Source organism: Sminthopsis crassicaudata, chromosome 2 (genome assembly GCF_048593235.1).
Source record: "Sminthopsis crassicaudata isolate SCR6 chromosome 2, ASM4859323v1, whole genome shotgun sequence".
NCBI classification, from domain to species: domain Eukaryota; kingdom Metazoa; phylum Chordata; class Mammalia; order Dasyuromorphia; family Dasyuridae; genus Sminthopsis; species Sminthopsis crassicaudata.
The window spans coordinates 567291442-567307973 of record NC_133618.1 but is presented as its reverse complement, the minus strand read 5'-3'; the positions used below and the strand labels follow the sequence as shown (position 1 = coordinate 567307973).

The window sequence follows — 16532 nt, the reverse complement described above, 5'->3', positions numbered from 1 at the left end:
ATAGTATTTCCTGTAATAATTATAATACACATGTCTATATGTTTATATAAAGATATTACTCTTGCTCCATTGGGAACATGAAATATTTTAAGCCTATGGTTAGCTAGAAAGATGCTAGAGCTCTCCTAGTTGGGATAGAAGAGACAAGAAAACAAAATAGCAAATATGGGATACTGTAGCAGAAGTAATCTGGCGCCAACAATGGACCTTCTCAAAATGTTTTAAAATGGTATGATTCCAGAGGAAGCCAGCTATAGTGCAGCGGACAAACTGTCATACTTACAATGAGGAAGACCCGAGTTCAAATCTTTTCTAGTCATTTAGTAATTGTGTGACCCTGGAAAAGTCACTTAATCTCTCAGCTTTAATTTCCTCATCTATAAAATGGGCATAATAACACCCATATCACAGGATTGTTTGTGAGGGTCAAACTAGATCATGTATATATAGCACTTTGCAAACTTCAAAATGATATATAAATGTTATTATTGTCAATAATTTTATCAAAATATTTTAAAATCCCAGGTTAATTCTATGATTAAAAAAAAGCTAATAAACTATTAGCAATCTATGAATTAAAGATCAGTATTTCCCACCCTGTAAGCATTTATCTACACCATGCTCACAGACAGATCTTATAGAAGAATGTGAACATCCAATACATAGATAACTAACTTTATTTTAAAGAACATTATTTCAAACAACAAAAACTTAAATGGCACTTTATAACCTTCTTCCCAAGAATCTTGTCAAGTCAGCAGACTTAATAAACTTAACAAACAGAGAACCTAAAGAACAGAGGAGTTAAAAAGACTTCCTCTATCCCAAAGTTGGTTAAGTGGCAGAGGGAAGATTTGAACCCCGCTCTCCTGACCAAGACCAAAACTTCGTCTGCCAGATTACAGTCAAAGTTGGGGATTCCGTCCCTAGAATGAGAAGCCACAGGCACTTTAGGGAATCCAATCACTGGTTTGAACATATTCTCAAGTGAGAACAAACCTGAACTATAGGGATGTCAAAACCACCCCAATGAAGCCAGGGAGCTTGGTAGGTGAAGAGGATCCTTTTCAGGATTCTATATTGGGACAGGTGAAAGTTCCTGAATTGTGATCAGATTTGGAAGCCTTTGAAAATTCTTGTTGCTGGAAAAGAAATAAAATGAATTGATCAGAATAGATAGCAAGCTCCTCCCTGGATCAGCACAAGATCTGGCAGCTAATGTAAGTCACCCTCTTACCCCTCCCTCCTAGCACAGCAGATGCTCTTGGAGGTCCTACAGCTTTCAGCACACGAGCAAAGGACAATGATGTCACCCTGATGGGTCATGGGTCAGTCACCCCAGCAAGAGGTTGTCAGCTCAAGATTATTACTTTATATCTTCAATCAGACAGGAGAAAATCATATGTACATGTGCATGCTTCAAGCCATAATGGACTATGAGAGACAGATTCTGTGGAACAAAAATGCTAAATATTCCCCAAGCTGCTGGCTGAGTTTCTAATTAAAAAATAATGAGTTGGTGCCCAGGGAAGCAACAAATATTGATAGTCTGGCACCCTGAGAAATCCAGAGACCACAGCCCGGATGCCAAAATTTGGAGCCCAGAGTCCTCTGGCTTGCTGATGACTTGATCTTATGCTAAAGTACAAATAATGAATTTAGAAAGTCACTGACATTTTAAATAGGGAGCAATCTATCTCAGATACCAGAGCTATACAATAACAAATGCTAGATGAGGCCTCTTGAAAGGATGGCCACAAGAGAACTTGGCCTAATCCAGCAGAACAACTCCTCAAAGGTTTGGACGTGATCCGACCTTGAAGGAGCAACAAGGGGCCCTGGCTCCCCTCCGGCCTATCATCCAGATGGCTACAGGACAGTCAGAGATGGAGCTGGCCCCAGCTGGAAGCTCTGGGTGTACATCGTGCCTTTGACACATGCTGACTGTGTGACCCAGCTAAGTCACTTGAGTTCTCAGGGCTCTGGGCAAGTAAGACTAAACCTTGGAGAGAAAGAGCTGATCTGAACTGGTTGAGGGAGATTCCTCTATCAATCCCAAGGTTAGTCCTGTCATTACCAAATCACTTGGGTAACAGCTTTATCTACAGAGCAACTAAGCATGAGCTTCACTTCCTAAAATTAACTCCTTTCCTACCCATAGAAAGAGGACCAGGGGGAAAAGTAGAAGCAAAGTTGAGGGAAGAGAGAACAGTGATATAAAACTAAGTCTCTCCCAAATTTTACTCTAGCACACATGAAAGTAGATTCACAGATCAGGAATAAACAATAAAATGAAATGAGCCAATAGGTTTAAGCAAAAGTGGTGGGACACTAGCCAGAAGCATCATCTAGCATTGAAATGTATGTCATTTAATATATATTATTTTATATTATCATATTAATTAAATTGTTTTATCATCTATAGGGCTGGAACTTCCTAGGAAGTCAATCAGGAAAATGACAATGATTAAGTCACACCAGATGACAGGAGGTCAGTGTAATGTAAAATATCCAAGGCCATAAAAGAACTGGGAGACTAATAGCAGTCAGAACTTCCTCGCAACAAACAAAAAGAGTGACCCAGTTATCTTAATTTTTTTTTAATTTAATGGGGGTCTTTTATCTTTGAATCAGAGTCAATTCAGCCCTCCCTTGCTTCTCCCGAAGGAATATTTTCACATGACAAAGTGAAACAATTAATTAATATTACATCTGACAGTGTAAACAATATTTTTTCCTACTAGTCTTCCACCTCTCTGCTATGAGGGGTGACATATTTCATTAGAATATTATTACTGTCCTTAATTACTTTTTTATGCAATTCTTTTGATGGAATTCAGTCACAGCTAGATAAATAACTGAAGTTTATGTTAAGATGCTTTGGCATATCTAAGCAGGGCTAAAGTCTACATAACATTAGAGCAACATGTTTCCACAGAAAACTAGATGTTAAATGTTAAAAGCCTGGGAAGTAACTGGGGTTTTGTTGTTGGTTTTCCTAATCTTAGGAGGATGCCCCAGTGAGTGAGAGGACTTACTCTAAGAAAGTTATATCCAGACGATAATGAAATCAGCAGATTTTATTAGTTGAGTTTAGAAGAAGGGATATGTAAGGACTGCCATACACACCTGACATCTGACAGAGGAGAAGCTGGAAGGAAAGTTAGTTCCTTCTACTACAAAAAAAAGCACCACGATGATGTCCAAAAATGTTAACAAGAGCACACCAGGGTGGTGATCCTATAGCCAACCTGCCTCAAAATACAGTTCTTTTCCCTTTCTAAATTTTTATTGATTTCTTCTATTTTAATAGCACCTTCATTTTAAAATATATTTTTCACCCTTCCTTTCCCAAAAGAACCATCCCTTAAAATAAAGAAAAAGAGGGAAAACAGTTCAGCAAAATTAATCAATTTAATCGCACGGTACTATGCCCAGAGTTTCCTCACCTTTGTAAAGAAGGGAGGAAGTTATTTTTTCTCATCTTTTTTTTTCCCCAGAGTCAAGCATGGTCATTGCAATTACATAGCTTTCATTGTCCATTTTCCCCTCAGTAGTGAAACTGCCACCTTCTCTCCTACACATAGCTTTCCCACCCCAGAGATGGCTGTGTGCCATCAGGAGATTACCCATCCTGCCCTCTCTCTGTGTGTTCCCCAAGGGCAGGAAAATATTAGAAAAGATGGATTACCATAAATTCGGAATAAGTGCTGGCAATAGAATGAATCTGGAAGTCTGTCTGGAGTAGGGATAGCTGAGAAAATCCATTGCTCAGAACACTCTCATCCAAGTCAATGGTTCTGTTGTGCTCCCGTTGGCTAGTATTCAGCGTCTTTTGCCCAGGGGACCCAATATTCCAGGATGACTGGCCAAAGAAAGCAGAAGAATGAAAGACAGGTGAATATGATTTAAACATTTAAAGAGAAAAGCTGCCAGGTGTGAGGAGCTCAACACTGAGAATCTGGCCTGTGTTCTAATAAGAACTACCACTAACTAGGCAAAACCCTCATAAGAAAAGGCATTTAATTTCCATCAATATAAAATTAGCCACAGGGAACTTGTGTGGCACAAATGAGGAAAAGAGGTAAAATATTCGTGAAAGATTCATACATAATTATGCCATTCTATCATCCTGTTATTTAAAATGGAAGTTACTGGGAAAGAGAAATTCGAGAAATAAAAAGCATTATTTGACTACCAACACCATTCCTTCAGATGTTCCTCCCCCTACCAACACAACTATATTTTTGTGTTTTTCCATTTCACTGGGCAGTTCCCTTACAGAGAAGAAACAAAATAAGGGTTGAATTATTCTGCTTTTTTTCTCAGTTGTCATTAATTTCTAACTAGCTTCAGATCATTCTAGGCTTTAGAGTTATGCCATCCTTTGTTTTATGCTTTCGATTTCATCTTTTTTTATGTTAAAAAAAGTAATTTTTGATCAATTCTGATGGATATGGCCATTTTCAATAATGAGATGAACCAAATCAATTCCAATAGAGCAGTAATGAACTGAACCAACTACACTCAGCGAAAGAACTCTGGGAGATGACTATGAACCACTATATAGAATTCCTATTCCCTCTATTTTTGTCTGCCTGCATTTTGGATTTCCTTCACAAGCTAATTGTACACTGTTTCAAAGTCCGATTCTTTTTGTACAGCAAAACAACTGTTTGGTCATGTATGCATTTATTGTATTTATCTTATACTTTAACATATTTAGCATGTATGGTCAACCTGCCATCTGGGGTGGGGGGAAGGAGAGGAAAAATTAGAACAAAAGGTTTGGCAATTGTCAATGTTGTAAAATTACCCATGCATATATCTTGTAAATAAAAACTATTTTTTAAAAAGTAATTTAAAAAAATTAACATTAAACAACAATATAAACTTGCTTCCTTGGTCATGACTTACATTTTAATGAATTCCAGCACAAAATAGTAATACTTCTTTTTAGCCCTTCCTCCTGAGTCTCTATAAGAAGTATTCTCTGTCCATTCATTCTCACTATTTTACTTGTAGCTTATTTCCTGTCTATTTAAGCAGACTAATGTAATTTAAAAAAATATCTCTTCACTGTTTTTTTAAAGCCTATGCTTTATAACTCTGCTTATGCTACAGGGAGACAATAATGCTATATTGGGAAGAAAAGTTTCAGAAATTAAGATCTGAAATTTAGTCTTAACTGTATCACTAATTAGCTATTGGTCTGAGCTAAATTGCTTTCTCTTCTTTTGGCCTCAGAAAATGAACTCTATGGTCACCTCAAGTACATCCAACTAACATTTAATGTCTATTTCATCCAAGGTGCCCTGCTAAGTACACATCCTACGGGATACAGAGATGTCCACGACACAGTTCTTGCCCAAAAGCAACTTACAATTCAGCAGGGGAGGAAAAGCCAAAGAGAAATGATTTTACTACTAACTGCAATGTACTAAGTATATAGAAAAGGTAAAAAGCAGCATGAAAGATCTCAGCAAGGACAGAGCATTTCTAGCTTTTTAAGAAGGGGACAGAATCAGGAAAACCTCAGAGGAGGTGGTTTGTGAATTAGACATTGGCAAATAAGAAAGGTTCCATCAGGTGCAGGACAGAGCCCAGTTATGTGGGGAAAACAGGAGAAAGAACACTGCCTTTGGAGTCAGGAGAGAGCCACATATGAACCCAACTCCAATAGTTAGTTGTGGGACAAGTAACAACTTTCAGGAGCCTCACTATCCTCACCTGTAAAAACCGATCTGCTTCTCCGTGTAGAGAGAGACCAGCCTGGGCGCCAGAAGGCCTAGATTCAGGTCCTTCCTTACAATGTCCCAGCTGTCTGGCAAGTCAATGAACCTCTAAGGGTCCGAGCAACCTTCAAAAGCTTTTTTTTTTTTTTTTAGCAAAACAATTGGGGTTAAATGGCTTGCTCAGGATCACAGAGCTCCAAAGACTCTTAAATTTGCTGACCTGCATTAGTGGGCAGGAGTTTCCACTCTGATGTAATTACACATCTAGATCCTCCCCAAATAACAAAAGTCTTTACTACTGAGCTAATTAGTCCATGCTCATAGGTTTGCTGAGACAGATGAAACAATCAAGAGATTAAACGTCCATGTAAAAGTCAGTTATTAGACTGTTTCTCATAGTCCAAGAAGTAAGGAAGGACTGAACTAGGGTGGTGGTGGTATGGGCGTGGAGACCTGTGGAAGGAGACTTAACCAGAACTGGAAGCTCTTGGGATGGGTAGAGAGGAGTTCAAGTCAAAGAGGACGCTCAGGTTTCCAGTCTGGTGAAAGAAAGGGTGGTAGCTTTAAACAGAAGCTGGGAAAGGCTGGGTCTGGTAAGGGAAAGAGAGCCCAGTTGGGACATGCTGAGTCGGAAGAGCCTGAAATACCTTTATTTCCTAAAGTACAGCCCCTAGGCCCAGAAAGCTGACTCGGCACCATGTTCTGAAGGATAACGCGTTGTTTTTGCATTGGGTCAAGATCCTTGGGTTTGGGAATCCTCAAGTGAGGTTGTTTAGGATGTCTGCCTATTCAGTGAAATGATTCAGGTCGTTCCAATGGTCTTGTGATGGAGAGAGCTATCTGCACCCAGAGAAAGGATATTACAGGGACTGAGTGTGGACCACAACATAGTATTTTCACTTTTGTTGTTGTTTACTTGCATTTTGTTTTCTTTTTCATTTTTTTCCTTTCTGATCTGATTTGTCTTGTGGAGCATGATAATTGTGGAAATATGTATAGAAGAACTGCATATGTTTAACATATATTGGATTACTTGCCATCTAGAGGAGAGGTGGGAGGGAGAGAAGAAAAAATCAGCACATAAGGTTTGGCAAGGGTGAATGTTGAAAATTATGCATGTGTTCTAAAAATAAAAAGCTTTTAAAAAAGGATTATTTGGTTATTGAACAGAAGTGAATATGAGTTCAGAGATATTAATTAAATGACTTGCCCACAGTTACACAGCTAAAAAAAAAAAAAAAAAAAAAAAAATCACAGGTAGAGTTGGAAACCCAGTTCTTTCCTGGTTCCAAATCTAGAACTTTAATCATTCAGCATACTACCTCTATTGCATTCTAATGATGTGTTAGAATGCTTTGGTTGCTCCAAAAAGCACCCTGGGTGTATGATATCATGCTTTTCCAGTTTTTTCGTGGGGATTTTTTTTTTTGGTTTGTTTTTCTTAGACAAAAGAAGAAAGAGGAGGTAGATTGGCGGTGAATGAATAGGCATAGGCAAAGAAAGATGTAAATGGAGAGACAGGTAGATCAAAATCAGCACTCAAACATCTTGGTCAGTCTGCAGACATAATGGGAAACAGTCTATTCAACTAAAACAGTATGATAAGATAAAAGCTATTTCAAAATTTATCCCTGGAATCCAGCTGAAATAAATAATAACTGAGAATTTCAGTATTAATGTAATTGGAAAAGACTAACTAGCATAAACATTAAAAGTCTGCAAAGACTTCTGTCTATTTCTAATCAAATTAAAATATCATTCATTAGTAATTACAAAGAATACCAGTAACATTCTCAAAAGATAACAATTTCTCTTAACACCATTCAGTCATATAGGAAGGATAACAACGGCAGCAGCTTGTAGTAGGAGGGGAAAAATAAACTCAGTTACTGGCCCCATCTCTCCTGCAACTCAGTTCCCAAAATCAACTACCATGACATCCATCACTGTTAAAATTACATTTCATATAATATGTAACTATATAATAATTTGGGTTTTTTATTTTGTTTCCCAAATGTCAAGATCAGCACATCAGTATGGGAATACAATTATTTTATAATAAGCATGATTATACTAATAAGTTTTTTTATGTAGTATCTCAACTGGAAGTCAGCTAAATGGAAGCTACAGAATGCTCCTCATCATTATTTTCAGTCCATACTCTACTCAGAAAAAACAAGAATCCATTCTCATCTACAGTCCAGTAGCCAAGAACCCTAAAGACTCCAAACCCTTTGTAATCTCATGTTTGTTACCTTGAGAACTTTGCCTGTTATTCTGGATCCCAGGCCTTCCCTCTTGCTAGGAATTCTAGGTGCACTGCCATAAAACATTTCGACTTCTATCTGTTGGCTCTTCTTTAGATGCTGAAGGAGAACCAAAAGAAACAAATAATCACCATAAAAAAATAAAAAAAAACCAGAAAGATTAGATGTTTAGGATAGGAGAGGGAGATAAATTGAGGGACAGGTCTGGAAATGAAGTTGATAGATAGAAAAGGCATTTTTAAGTGCTTACTATGTGTCAAACACTATGCTCATTTAAAAGAAAAATCTGAGGTCAAAATATTCTTAGCACATTTTGTAGTAGCAAAGAACAAGAATCAACATACATACCTAATGATTAAAGAATGACTAAACAAATTATGGTACATTAATTCAATGGAATATTAGTGTTGTGAGAAATAATATGATGAATAAAGGAAAGCATAAAAATGTATATGAACTGATGCAAAGAGAAGTTAGAACAAAGAGAAAAAGAATATACAACTTCAACAATATAAATGGAACAATAAAACAATCAAAACTGAATGCTACAACATTATGACCAAGGTTGGTCTCAAAGAAAAGATATCTCTACTTTGTAAAGATGAGGTACATTGTATGCAATACTGCATATACCAGATTTTTTTCAGTATGTGGGTTATTTTTGTTGAACTTTTTTTTCCCCTCATTTTATTCTTTGTTATAAAGGGTCTCACAGAGAAGTTCAGGAATAGTTATGAATATATCAGGGAATTAAGGTGATTAAAAAAACATAATATAGGGGCAGCTAGGTGGTGTAGTAGAGTACCAGCCCTGAAGTCAGGAGGACCTGAATTCAAATCTGGCATCAGACACTTAACACTTAACACACACACACACACACACACACACACACACACAATTTTTTGTAAAAAGAAAAATTTGATGTCTCATCTCTAGGACAAAAAGAGACAACTAAAAGAAAGATGCAGACCTGGGTGGTTTCACCCATAGTTCCTAGCAAAAATATTTAAATGTGCTTCATTATTTAAAAAAAAAAAAAAAAAAAAAAAAAACACCCAACTTCTTGCTTTTCTTCTTTCCCGTTCTTTATTCAGACTTACTCTCTCCTGCTTTGCTTTCTCTTTCTCCAAACGATGCATCTCCCACTGTTCCATCACATATTCCATGAATTTCTGCCCATTCACCACAAAATCCTTTGAATATTCTTGTTCCCACAGTTCAATTTGTGCTTTTAATTCCTCTTCCAGCTGGGGAGGAAAAAAAAAAAAGGAGGGGTGTTACTGTCTCTAACTCTTTTGTCATAATGAAAATTACAGAGATCTCTTCAAATGAAAACTTCTGTTCAGGAGCTTCCCTGGGGTATCTCTAACAGGAACATGTAATTTATAGCAAAGGATGCACTTGTCAGTGACTAGAATGTTCAGATGTTAAAAAATTTAAAGGCCTGATTCAGTCGCAACACACTGAAAAGAAGAAAAATGCAAAACCCTTCACTTTTTTTTTTTAAAGAAATTCATGCTTGAAAATAAAAAGCTATTTTTTTTAAATGAGCTCATGTTTGGGAGGCCATGTGCTATAGCACCCATTATTTTTTAATCTCATGAAATGGAAATATACTTTAAGACATAACAAGGGGCCAGAGATATATGTGCCATTCTAAGGATCTTGGGAGCATAAATTAAAAAAAAAAAAATAAAAAAAAAAAGGGAGGGGGGGAACTAGGAAAATTCTGGAGCTAAAAATCCTATAACATCTCCCTCCAAACTATTTTTGATAAACACTTAATTTCAGAATTATTTTGGAGATGAAAATATCACTATAATCTAAATTAATTGACAATCTCTGTACTACTCATTTTTTAAAATTAAAAAAATTTTAAATTATAACTTTTTATTTTCAAAATATATACATGGATAAATTTTGATATTCACCCTACAAAATCCTATGTTCTAATTTTTCCCTTTCTCCCCCTCTCCCCCCGCCCCAAATCAATCCAATATATGTTAAACATGTGCAATTCCTCTATACACATTTCCACAAATATCATGCTGCTCTGTACTCATAATTCATCCAGCCTGGCATCTTTTTTTTTTTTACTATTGTACACCTTCCACTTTTCCATCAAAATTTTCCTTAAGTATGAATCTGACCACTTGATTCTCCACTATTTAATCAACTCTATTGTCTCCAGGATAAAATATAAAATCTTTTGTTTCGCTTTTAAAGCTTTTTCATAATCTGGCCCCTTCCAATTGCTTTTCAATCTTTTGTGCCTTATTTCCCTCCCCACATATTCTATGATTCAGGGACAATTGCTGTTGTACATCTTGCAACTCTGTATTTCCATTAGCCATGCCCTATGCATTCCAGGCCTGTCTCCCTCCCTGTCTACTTCCTGGCCTTATAGGATTCCTTCTACTCTCAGCTAAAATTTCATCTTTTGCAAAAAGCCTGCTCTTCCTTAATGTTCATACCTTCCCTCTGCAATTACCTGAAAATTATCCTATATGGATCTCATGTGTACATAATAGTTTGCAGATGTTCTTCCCCATTAGACTTTGAGATATTGCCCTAAAGTCCAATTGATAACAAGAAACCTTGATATGAGTCATTTATGTAAAGTAGATAAGAATGAATAACATAACACAGGTTCCAAATGTTCATCAACATTATTAGATTAGTGTATAGAAGACATTAATTATACAGAATAACCTTCAAGTGTATGATTTTTTGGAATTAGGGGTCAACCAATCAAAGTAACACTACCTTAAAGAAAGTTTTTTGGAGCTTGGCTCTTTGTTTTTCCTCCTTCAGCAGGTTTCCACCCCGGTTAATAAAACGACTTGGATCTGAAGCTTTTCTCTGTGAAGACAATTAACTTCAATTAGAGCTGTATTCAATCATTAAGTTTCAGCATAACTAGTTAGTTCCTTGGAAATCCCTTAATCTCAAAGAACTATTCTTAGAAGGAATTAGAAAGGAAGTCTATTATTTCTTTCCCTTTCTAAGGACCATTAATGAAGAAAATGAAGTCCAGTATTAAAAAACAATAAACTAAAATTGAAAAGGCATTTCAGTCTGACAAACTGGAGAATTGAGAGAGTGATGATGATCCCCTCTTCTGACTTTGCTTAAATTATGTCAAGCCAGAGCTGCTGAGTTGGTTCTCCAGGCCTTGAATGTTCTCCTCCCTCACTTCTACTTCTTAGACTCCCCAGCTTCCCTCAACATCCAATTCAAAGGTCACTTTCTGAAGGAGGTCGTCTTTGGTTCCCTGTATATGGCTAAATATTTATAGTCTTTCCCATTAAAATGGCAGAGACAGTCATGAGGATGGGGAGGTAAGGGGAGGGAGGAGAGGGAGAGGGGGTGCTATATTTTTGGCTTGCTTTGTATCCCTGGAGTTTATTAAACTTGGCACATAATACATTCTTAATAAATGCTTACTGATTGCCCACCTGTCTGTCTCTGATTTTCAAATGCCAACAAGAGCTGGAAGGTAGGAAAGTTTGAGATTATCTCATCACATTAAAGATAAAGGAATACTTGGGCAGTTTCACAAAATGTTGAGGGTTGTGTGCGGGGTGTGAAAATTAGGAGATTTAAGTGGCAAAGTCAAATGGCATAGGAAAATTTTTCTGGATATTACCAATATTTGCTTAATATGTGCAAAAATCAAGCTAAGATAACTAACTCTAGCTCTAGCCATTGGCTTGTTAGCAATAAGAGAATTTCTAGCTCAAGCTTTATTACCTTTATTTACCTAAGATTAGGATGGCACTATTAGGATTAGCTATCTGGTGTTACCGGTCAGTCTGCAAAGTCTAGCTATATTCCCCAGTGTTTACTGACTGGTTTGTTATTTAACATATATAAATCTTCCCCTTCTGCTAGCTGTTTTCTCATGTGTAAGTCTTTGTTCTCCTCTGTAAAATTCCATTGTGCCCTGCCTATGTAACTAAGACTTTTATAGAGTTCTAAAACTGCTGCTCGGGGCCCACTGGTGTTTTTATGCTGTGGGTTTATACTCTGAGCATACAATAAACCAGTATTTACATGTTGGTATGACCCACAGAAGTACTTATCAAGAAATCCGTAGGCAATTCACAAGTTTCGGGAATCTTGTAATACCAAAATCATGTAACTGTGCACAAGGCAATCTGAGATCCTGGACAAAGACCTGGCCACAAAGGCAAAACGTTGTGGGGTTCAAGTACTGCCTGTCACATACTGGCTGTGTGATCCTAGACAATGAACCTAACTCTCTCGAGTCACAGAGAAGGTGTTGATGTGCTGCTAGAAGCTTTATCTGGGAATCCCAGTGAAAGCCCAGATGCATTCTTCTCCCCATTTCTTTGGCTGCTTCCCCCCTGCTCTCCACTTGTTCAGCAAATACCAGAACAGTACCTCAAACTCCAAGAAGAGCTTCCAGTTTTCTTCCCACTTCTGGATGCCTTCGAAGAGCTCTCTGTGCTCCTCATAGTAATGTTTCAACTGCACCACCTCAGCATCATGGAGCTGGAGCAAAGTCTCCGAGTACTCTTCTGCACAACAGTCAGGGTCCAACAGAAGAGGGGGGAAAGTCCAAATTTGCCTCCATTAATGTTTAGTGCCCCTAAATAGTCAAGAGCCCCAGTTTGTGCATCCCCTTACTTTTCTATTCAGCCTTTAATGCAAGTCTGATGAGAAAGAACATATTCTTATTTGGCATATACATTTACCTCCAATGTTTCCTTAAGGTCCCTAAAGATATGCCACTAGTTTTTATCTAGTATAAAATGTAGAATTTTGTTCATTTAAAAAAATTAAACATTTTAGACTATGCTTAAATTCACCTTAAATGTTTATTAATTTTCTCACCATTTTCCTTCTTAAATAACAGAAGGACAGAAAAGCACAGACACAAAAGATATGAGAAAGAGGCAGTGATACATGCAAGAGACACACAGATTTTCATGGAGCAACATTACCATCTTTAGCCCAGTGAGTAGACTGCCATTAATGACTTTAGTCATGTTGTATTTATGTAACTATGGAGATAAATGAGGATGTCAGCCTTCCTGCTTTTCCAGTCAACTGCATAAAATTTTACTGAGAACCAGATCATACACACAGGAACCATGACATCTCTCCCCTTTCACAATCTATTCTTCAGACAGATGTCAAAATGATCTTAATGCACAGGTCTGATTACATTAGTCCAAAGCCTGCAAATATCCAATGTTTCTCTATTGTCTAGAAGAAGAAACACAAACTGTTTTAGCTTAGAATTTAAAAGGCGCTCTATTTTTTACTCCAACTTATTTTTATAACCTCATTTCATATTATTTCCCTTTGTGAATCTTACAAGCCAGATAACCAGATTGCCAGATGTTCCCCAGTCTTACTCTGAATTCTTCTGCCTCTGTATAATTGTATAAACCGTCCCCCATCACTGACATGCCTTTCTTCCTCATATCCACCTACTGAAATGCTTCTATTCTGTCAAGTTTTAGCTCAGGTACCATTCTTTCATGATGCCTTCTCCAATTCCCCTACTAACAAGTGTGACTGTCTCCTGAAATATTCCTAGATCACTAAAGATTTCTCCTTTTCATTCTATCATAGTAGACAGAGCATTGGACTTGGAATCACAAAGATCTAAATAAAAATCCTACCCCTAGAAGTTAGTTACTAGCTATGCTCCCTAAACAAGTCACTTAAACTTTCTCAGCTTAAGTTTCCTCATCTGTAAAGTGGGGATAATAACAGAACCTGACTCACAGATTTGTATGAAATAATACACATGAAGGAACCTGCAAACCTTAAAGCTTTGTATAAATGTTATCCATTATTATTTCCCTTCTCATAGTTTTTAATTCATATGATATAACCCCTGAATAAATAGGTATAGAGTAATATCAAATTTATAATTTCCCTTTGAAAAGCCAATCCAATCAGCTTCAGCTATAATCTATCTGAATGACTCTCAAACTGACATTCAATTTCACTCAAACGTTTATTAAATACCAATTGTGTGAAAGGATTTATGTTAGGCTTTGGGGATGAAAAAGTCCCTTCCTTCAAGCAACTTACCTTCCACTTAAGAGTAAAACCAACTCAAGCTCTAATCCCATATCCACAACTGCCTACTAGGACACCTCCACTTCACTTTCCTGCCATTATCACTGATTTGGACATCCAGAACTGAACATCTTTGGTACTGCAAACAAACTTCCCCAAGTTGGATTTTTTTTTTCCTATGCTTATCAATGACATTACCTAGTCTCAAAACCTCAGACATTTTTAACCTCTTCCCTCTCAATTAGTTGTCAAATCCTACTAATTCTTTCTCTGAAATGTCTCTTGTAGCCATCACTTTCTTTGCATTTCTATTTGCCACCATTCTAGGCTACCTCCTTTCAGCCTCTTAAGCTCTTACTAATTGCTCAATGATTACTGTATCCTAGGAGGCCTGCCCCATCTTCACTACTTCCCAACTATCCTATCACCAGACAGATAAGAATAACAGCTAATGGAACTTCTTGGTCACATGAGCAACAAGACTGTAGACTGGAAATTTTCTCTGATCTCCATGACCTCTTAAATTCCAAAATAGCAATTATGTACCAAAGATAAACAGCATACACTGTTTCCATGATCTAAGACGCTCAGAATGCAAAAAATGGTACAAAAAATCCTCCAAACCCAGAAACTGACGCTCATGATCCTAAGCTCACTCATCACCCACCCCTACCTCCCATACTAACAGGACTAGCAGACCCAAGAACAGGCCTGAGGCTTATACCAAAATCCACCTCAGCTCCTGGATCATCCCCTCCCACCCCCCACCAAACCTCCATCTCTTTCCAGTGCTATAAAGGCTCTGGCTCTACACTACAGAGGCTACCTCAGACGTTGCCAGCCAGCTTCAGAAGCAAAAAGCCTCTGAAGGCTGCAGTCCAGAAGCACTAATGTAGAAAAGTTCTGAACTGCTGCTGCCAGGTCAGAAAACTGAGGGACAGAGGGAGGGGGACAGGTGAAGGACAGGCCACTTCAACTGTGAAGAGCTGGGCAGCACTCTCCAATGGGCCTGAGATAAAGAACTAGGACTAGTTCTGACCACTCAAAAGTCACTGGGGAAGAAACCTAGATTGGGAAACAATGAAATGCTTTTTGTGGAGAGGAGGCTAAGGTGCTCTGACATCCAGTCTCCACGAAAACCACAATTAGAGAGGAGGGAGTCAGAATTGAGCGATGAGGAAAATAAGGGGAGGAAAGACAAAAATTACCAAGAATTTCAGGAAAAAGAAAACTCAAAGACCTTGTACATAAACACATACATCAATAGGGAAAACAGTCACACTAAAAGGAAATTCAGCCTCTGGATCTAATAAATGAGAAAAACAAGAATTAGGAGAATTGAATTTATGTACTGCACAACAAAAATGAGAATAGAAAAACTTGAATCTATAATGACAAGCCTTACCAAAGACAAAAGAGAGAACAATAGATTGAGGATATAAATACATACAACTGAAGAACAATGTAGAAGAAAAAGAACAAAAAAAATTTTTAAAATATGCTCACTATATAAGCAAAACATGCCATTGTTCTTTGAAATAGGATCCAGAGACAACTCAAGCACCAAAGAACTCCCAGAAGAACATAACAGATAAAAAACTGTAACATCAAAATGAAGGAAAAACAGAAGAGAATTTACACAGAATTTCAAAACACAAAAAATGAAATTCCAATGGAAAAAATCCATAGATTGCCTCCAGAAAAAAAAAATGCTGCAAACTCCAAGATACTATGTTTAAATATAACAATTCAATACAGAAACAAGTTCTACAAGCCACCAAGAGAAACACCTTCAAATATAAAAGAAAGGACAATCAAATAATACAAGACTTTTCTGCATCCACTAGAAGGAAAAGGGAATGGAATAATATATTCCAAAAAGCCATGAAACTCAGGATGCAAGCCAAGGTGACCTGTCCTACAAATCTGAGCTTAACCATATAGGACAAAACTCCCCTGTCCCTATTTCTCACCCCCACCTCAAACTACAAATTTGCTTGGCCAGTCATAGAAAATATGATTATTTTTTTAAATCTGTAGATAGTACTAATCCAAAAGTGTGACCCTAAACAAGTCACCTGACCTCAGCACTTACTAAGAGTTAAAATTGCAGAAACTATGCCAACCTGCTTTGGTAAAGGGAGCTTTATCATCTGGGAATTCTGTATATCAATGAGATAACAGTTTCAGTGGCTATTCCTCAGTAATTTTATTGAGTCCCGGATATCCATAATTTAAAAGATACCTGAATAAATGGAGTTTATCCCAAAGAAGAGGCTCAGACCATGATGGGAATCCAGTAACTATCTCATAGAAAGAATGGCTCTTCTACAAAATATGATCCACATTTATCTCTGAAACACGTGAGCAGCCTTAAATCTCAGTCTAAAATGGGATAGTTAATCACAGAAAAGACCAGATCTGTTCGATTCTCTTCCAGAGGACATAACTAGGACCAGAAGAAAGG

General features: G+C 37.3%; 1 protein-coding gene across 2 annotated transcripts in view; it reads right to left on the bottom strand.

Annotated features, from left to right (window-relative positions):
* Positions 1-659: 659 nt before the first annotated feature.
* LOC141558261 (protein regulator of cytokinesis 1-like) overlaps positions 660-16532 on the bottom strand; it is a 36756-nt gene continuing 20883 nt past the window's right edge. For both annotated transcript variants that reach the window (XM_074295193.1, XM_074295192.1), the window contains exons 8-13: positions 12410-12546; positions 10769-10864; positions 9103-9249; positions 7991-8101; positions 3692-3865; positions 660-1142 (exon numbers count right to left, since the gene is read on the bottom strand). In XM_074295193.1, coding sequence (XP_074151294.1) covers positions 1068-1142; positions 3692-3865; positions 7991-8101; positions 9103-9249; positions 10769-10864; positions 12410-12546 — 740 coding nt within the window. In that variant the 3' untranslated portion in view covers positions 660-1067. The remainder of the gene's footprint in view (positions 1143-3691; positions 3866-7990; positions 8102-9102; positions 9250-10768; positions 10865-12409; positions 12547-16532) is intronic.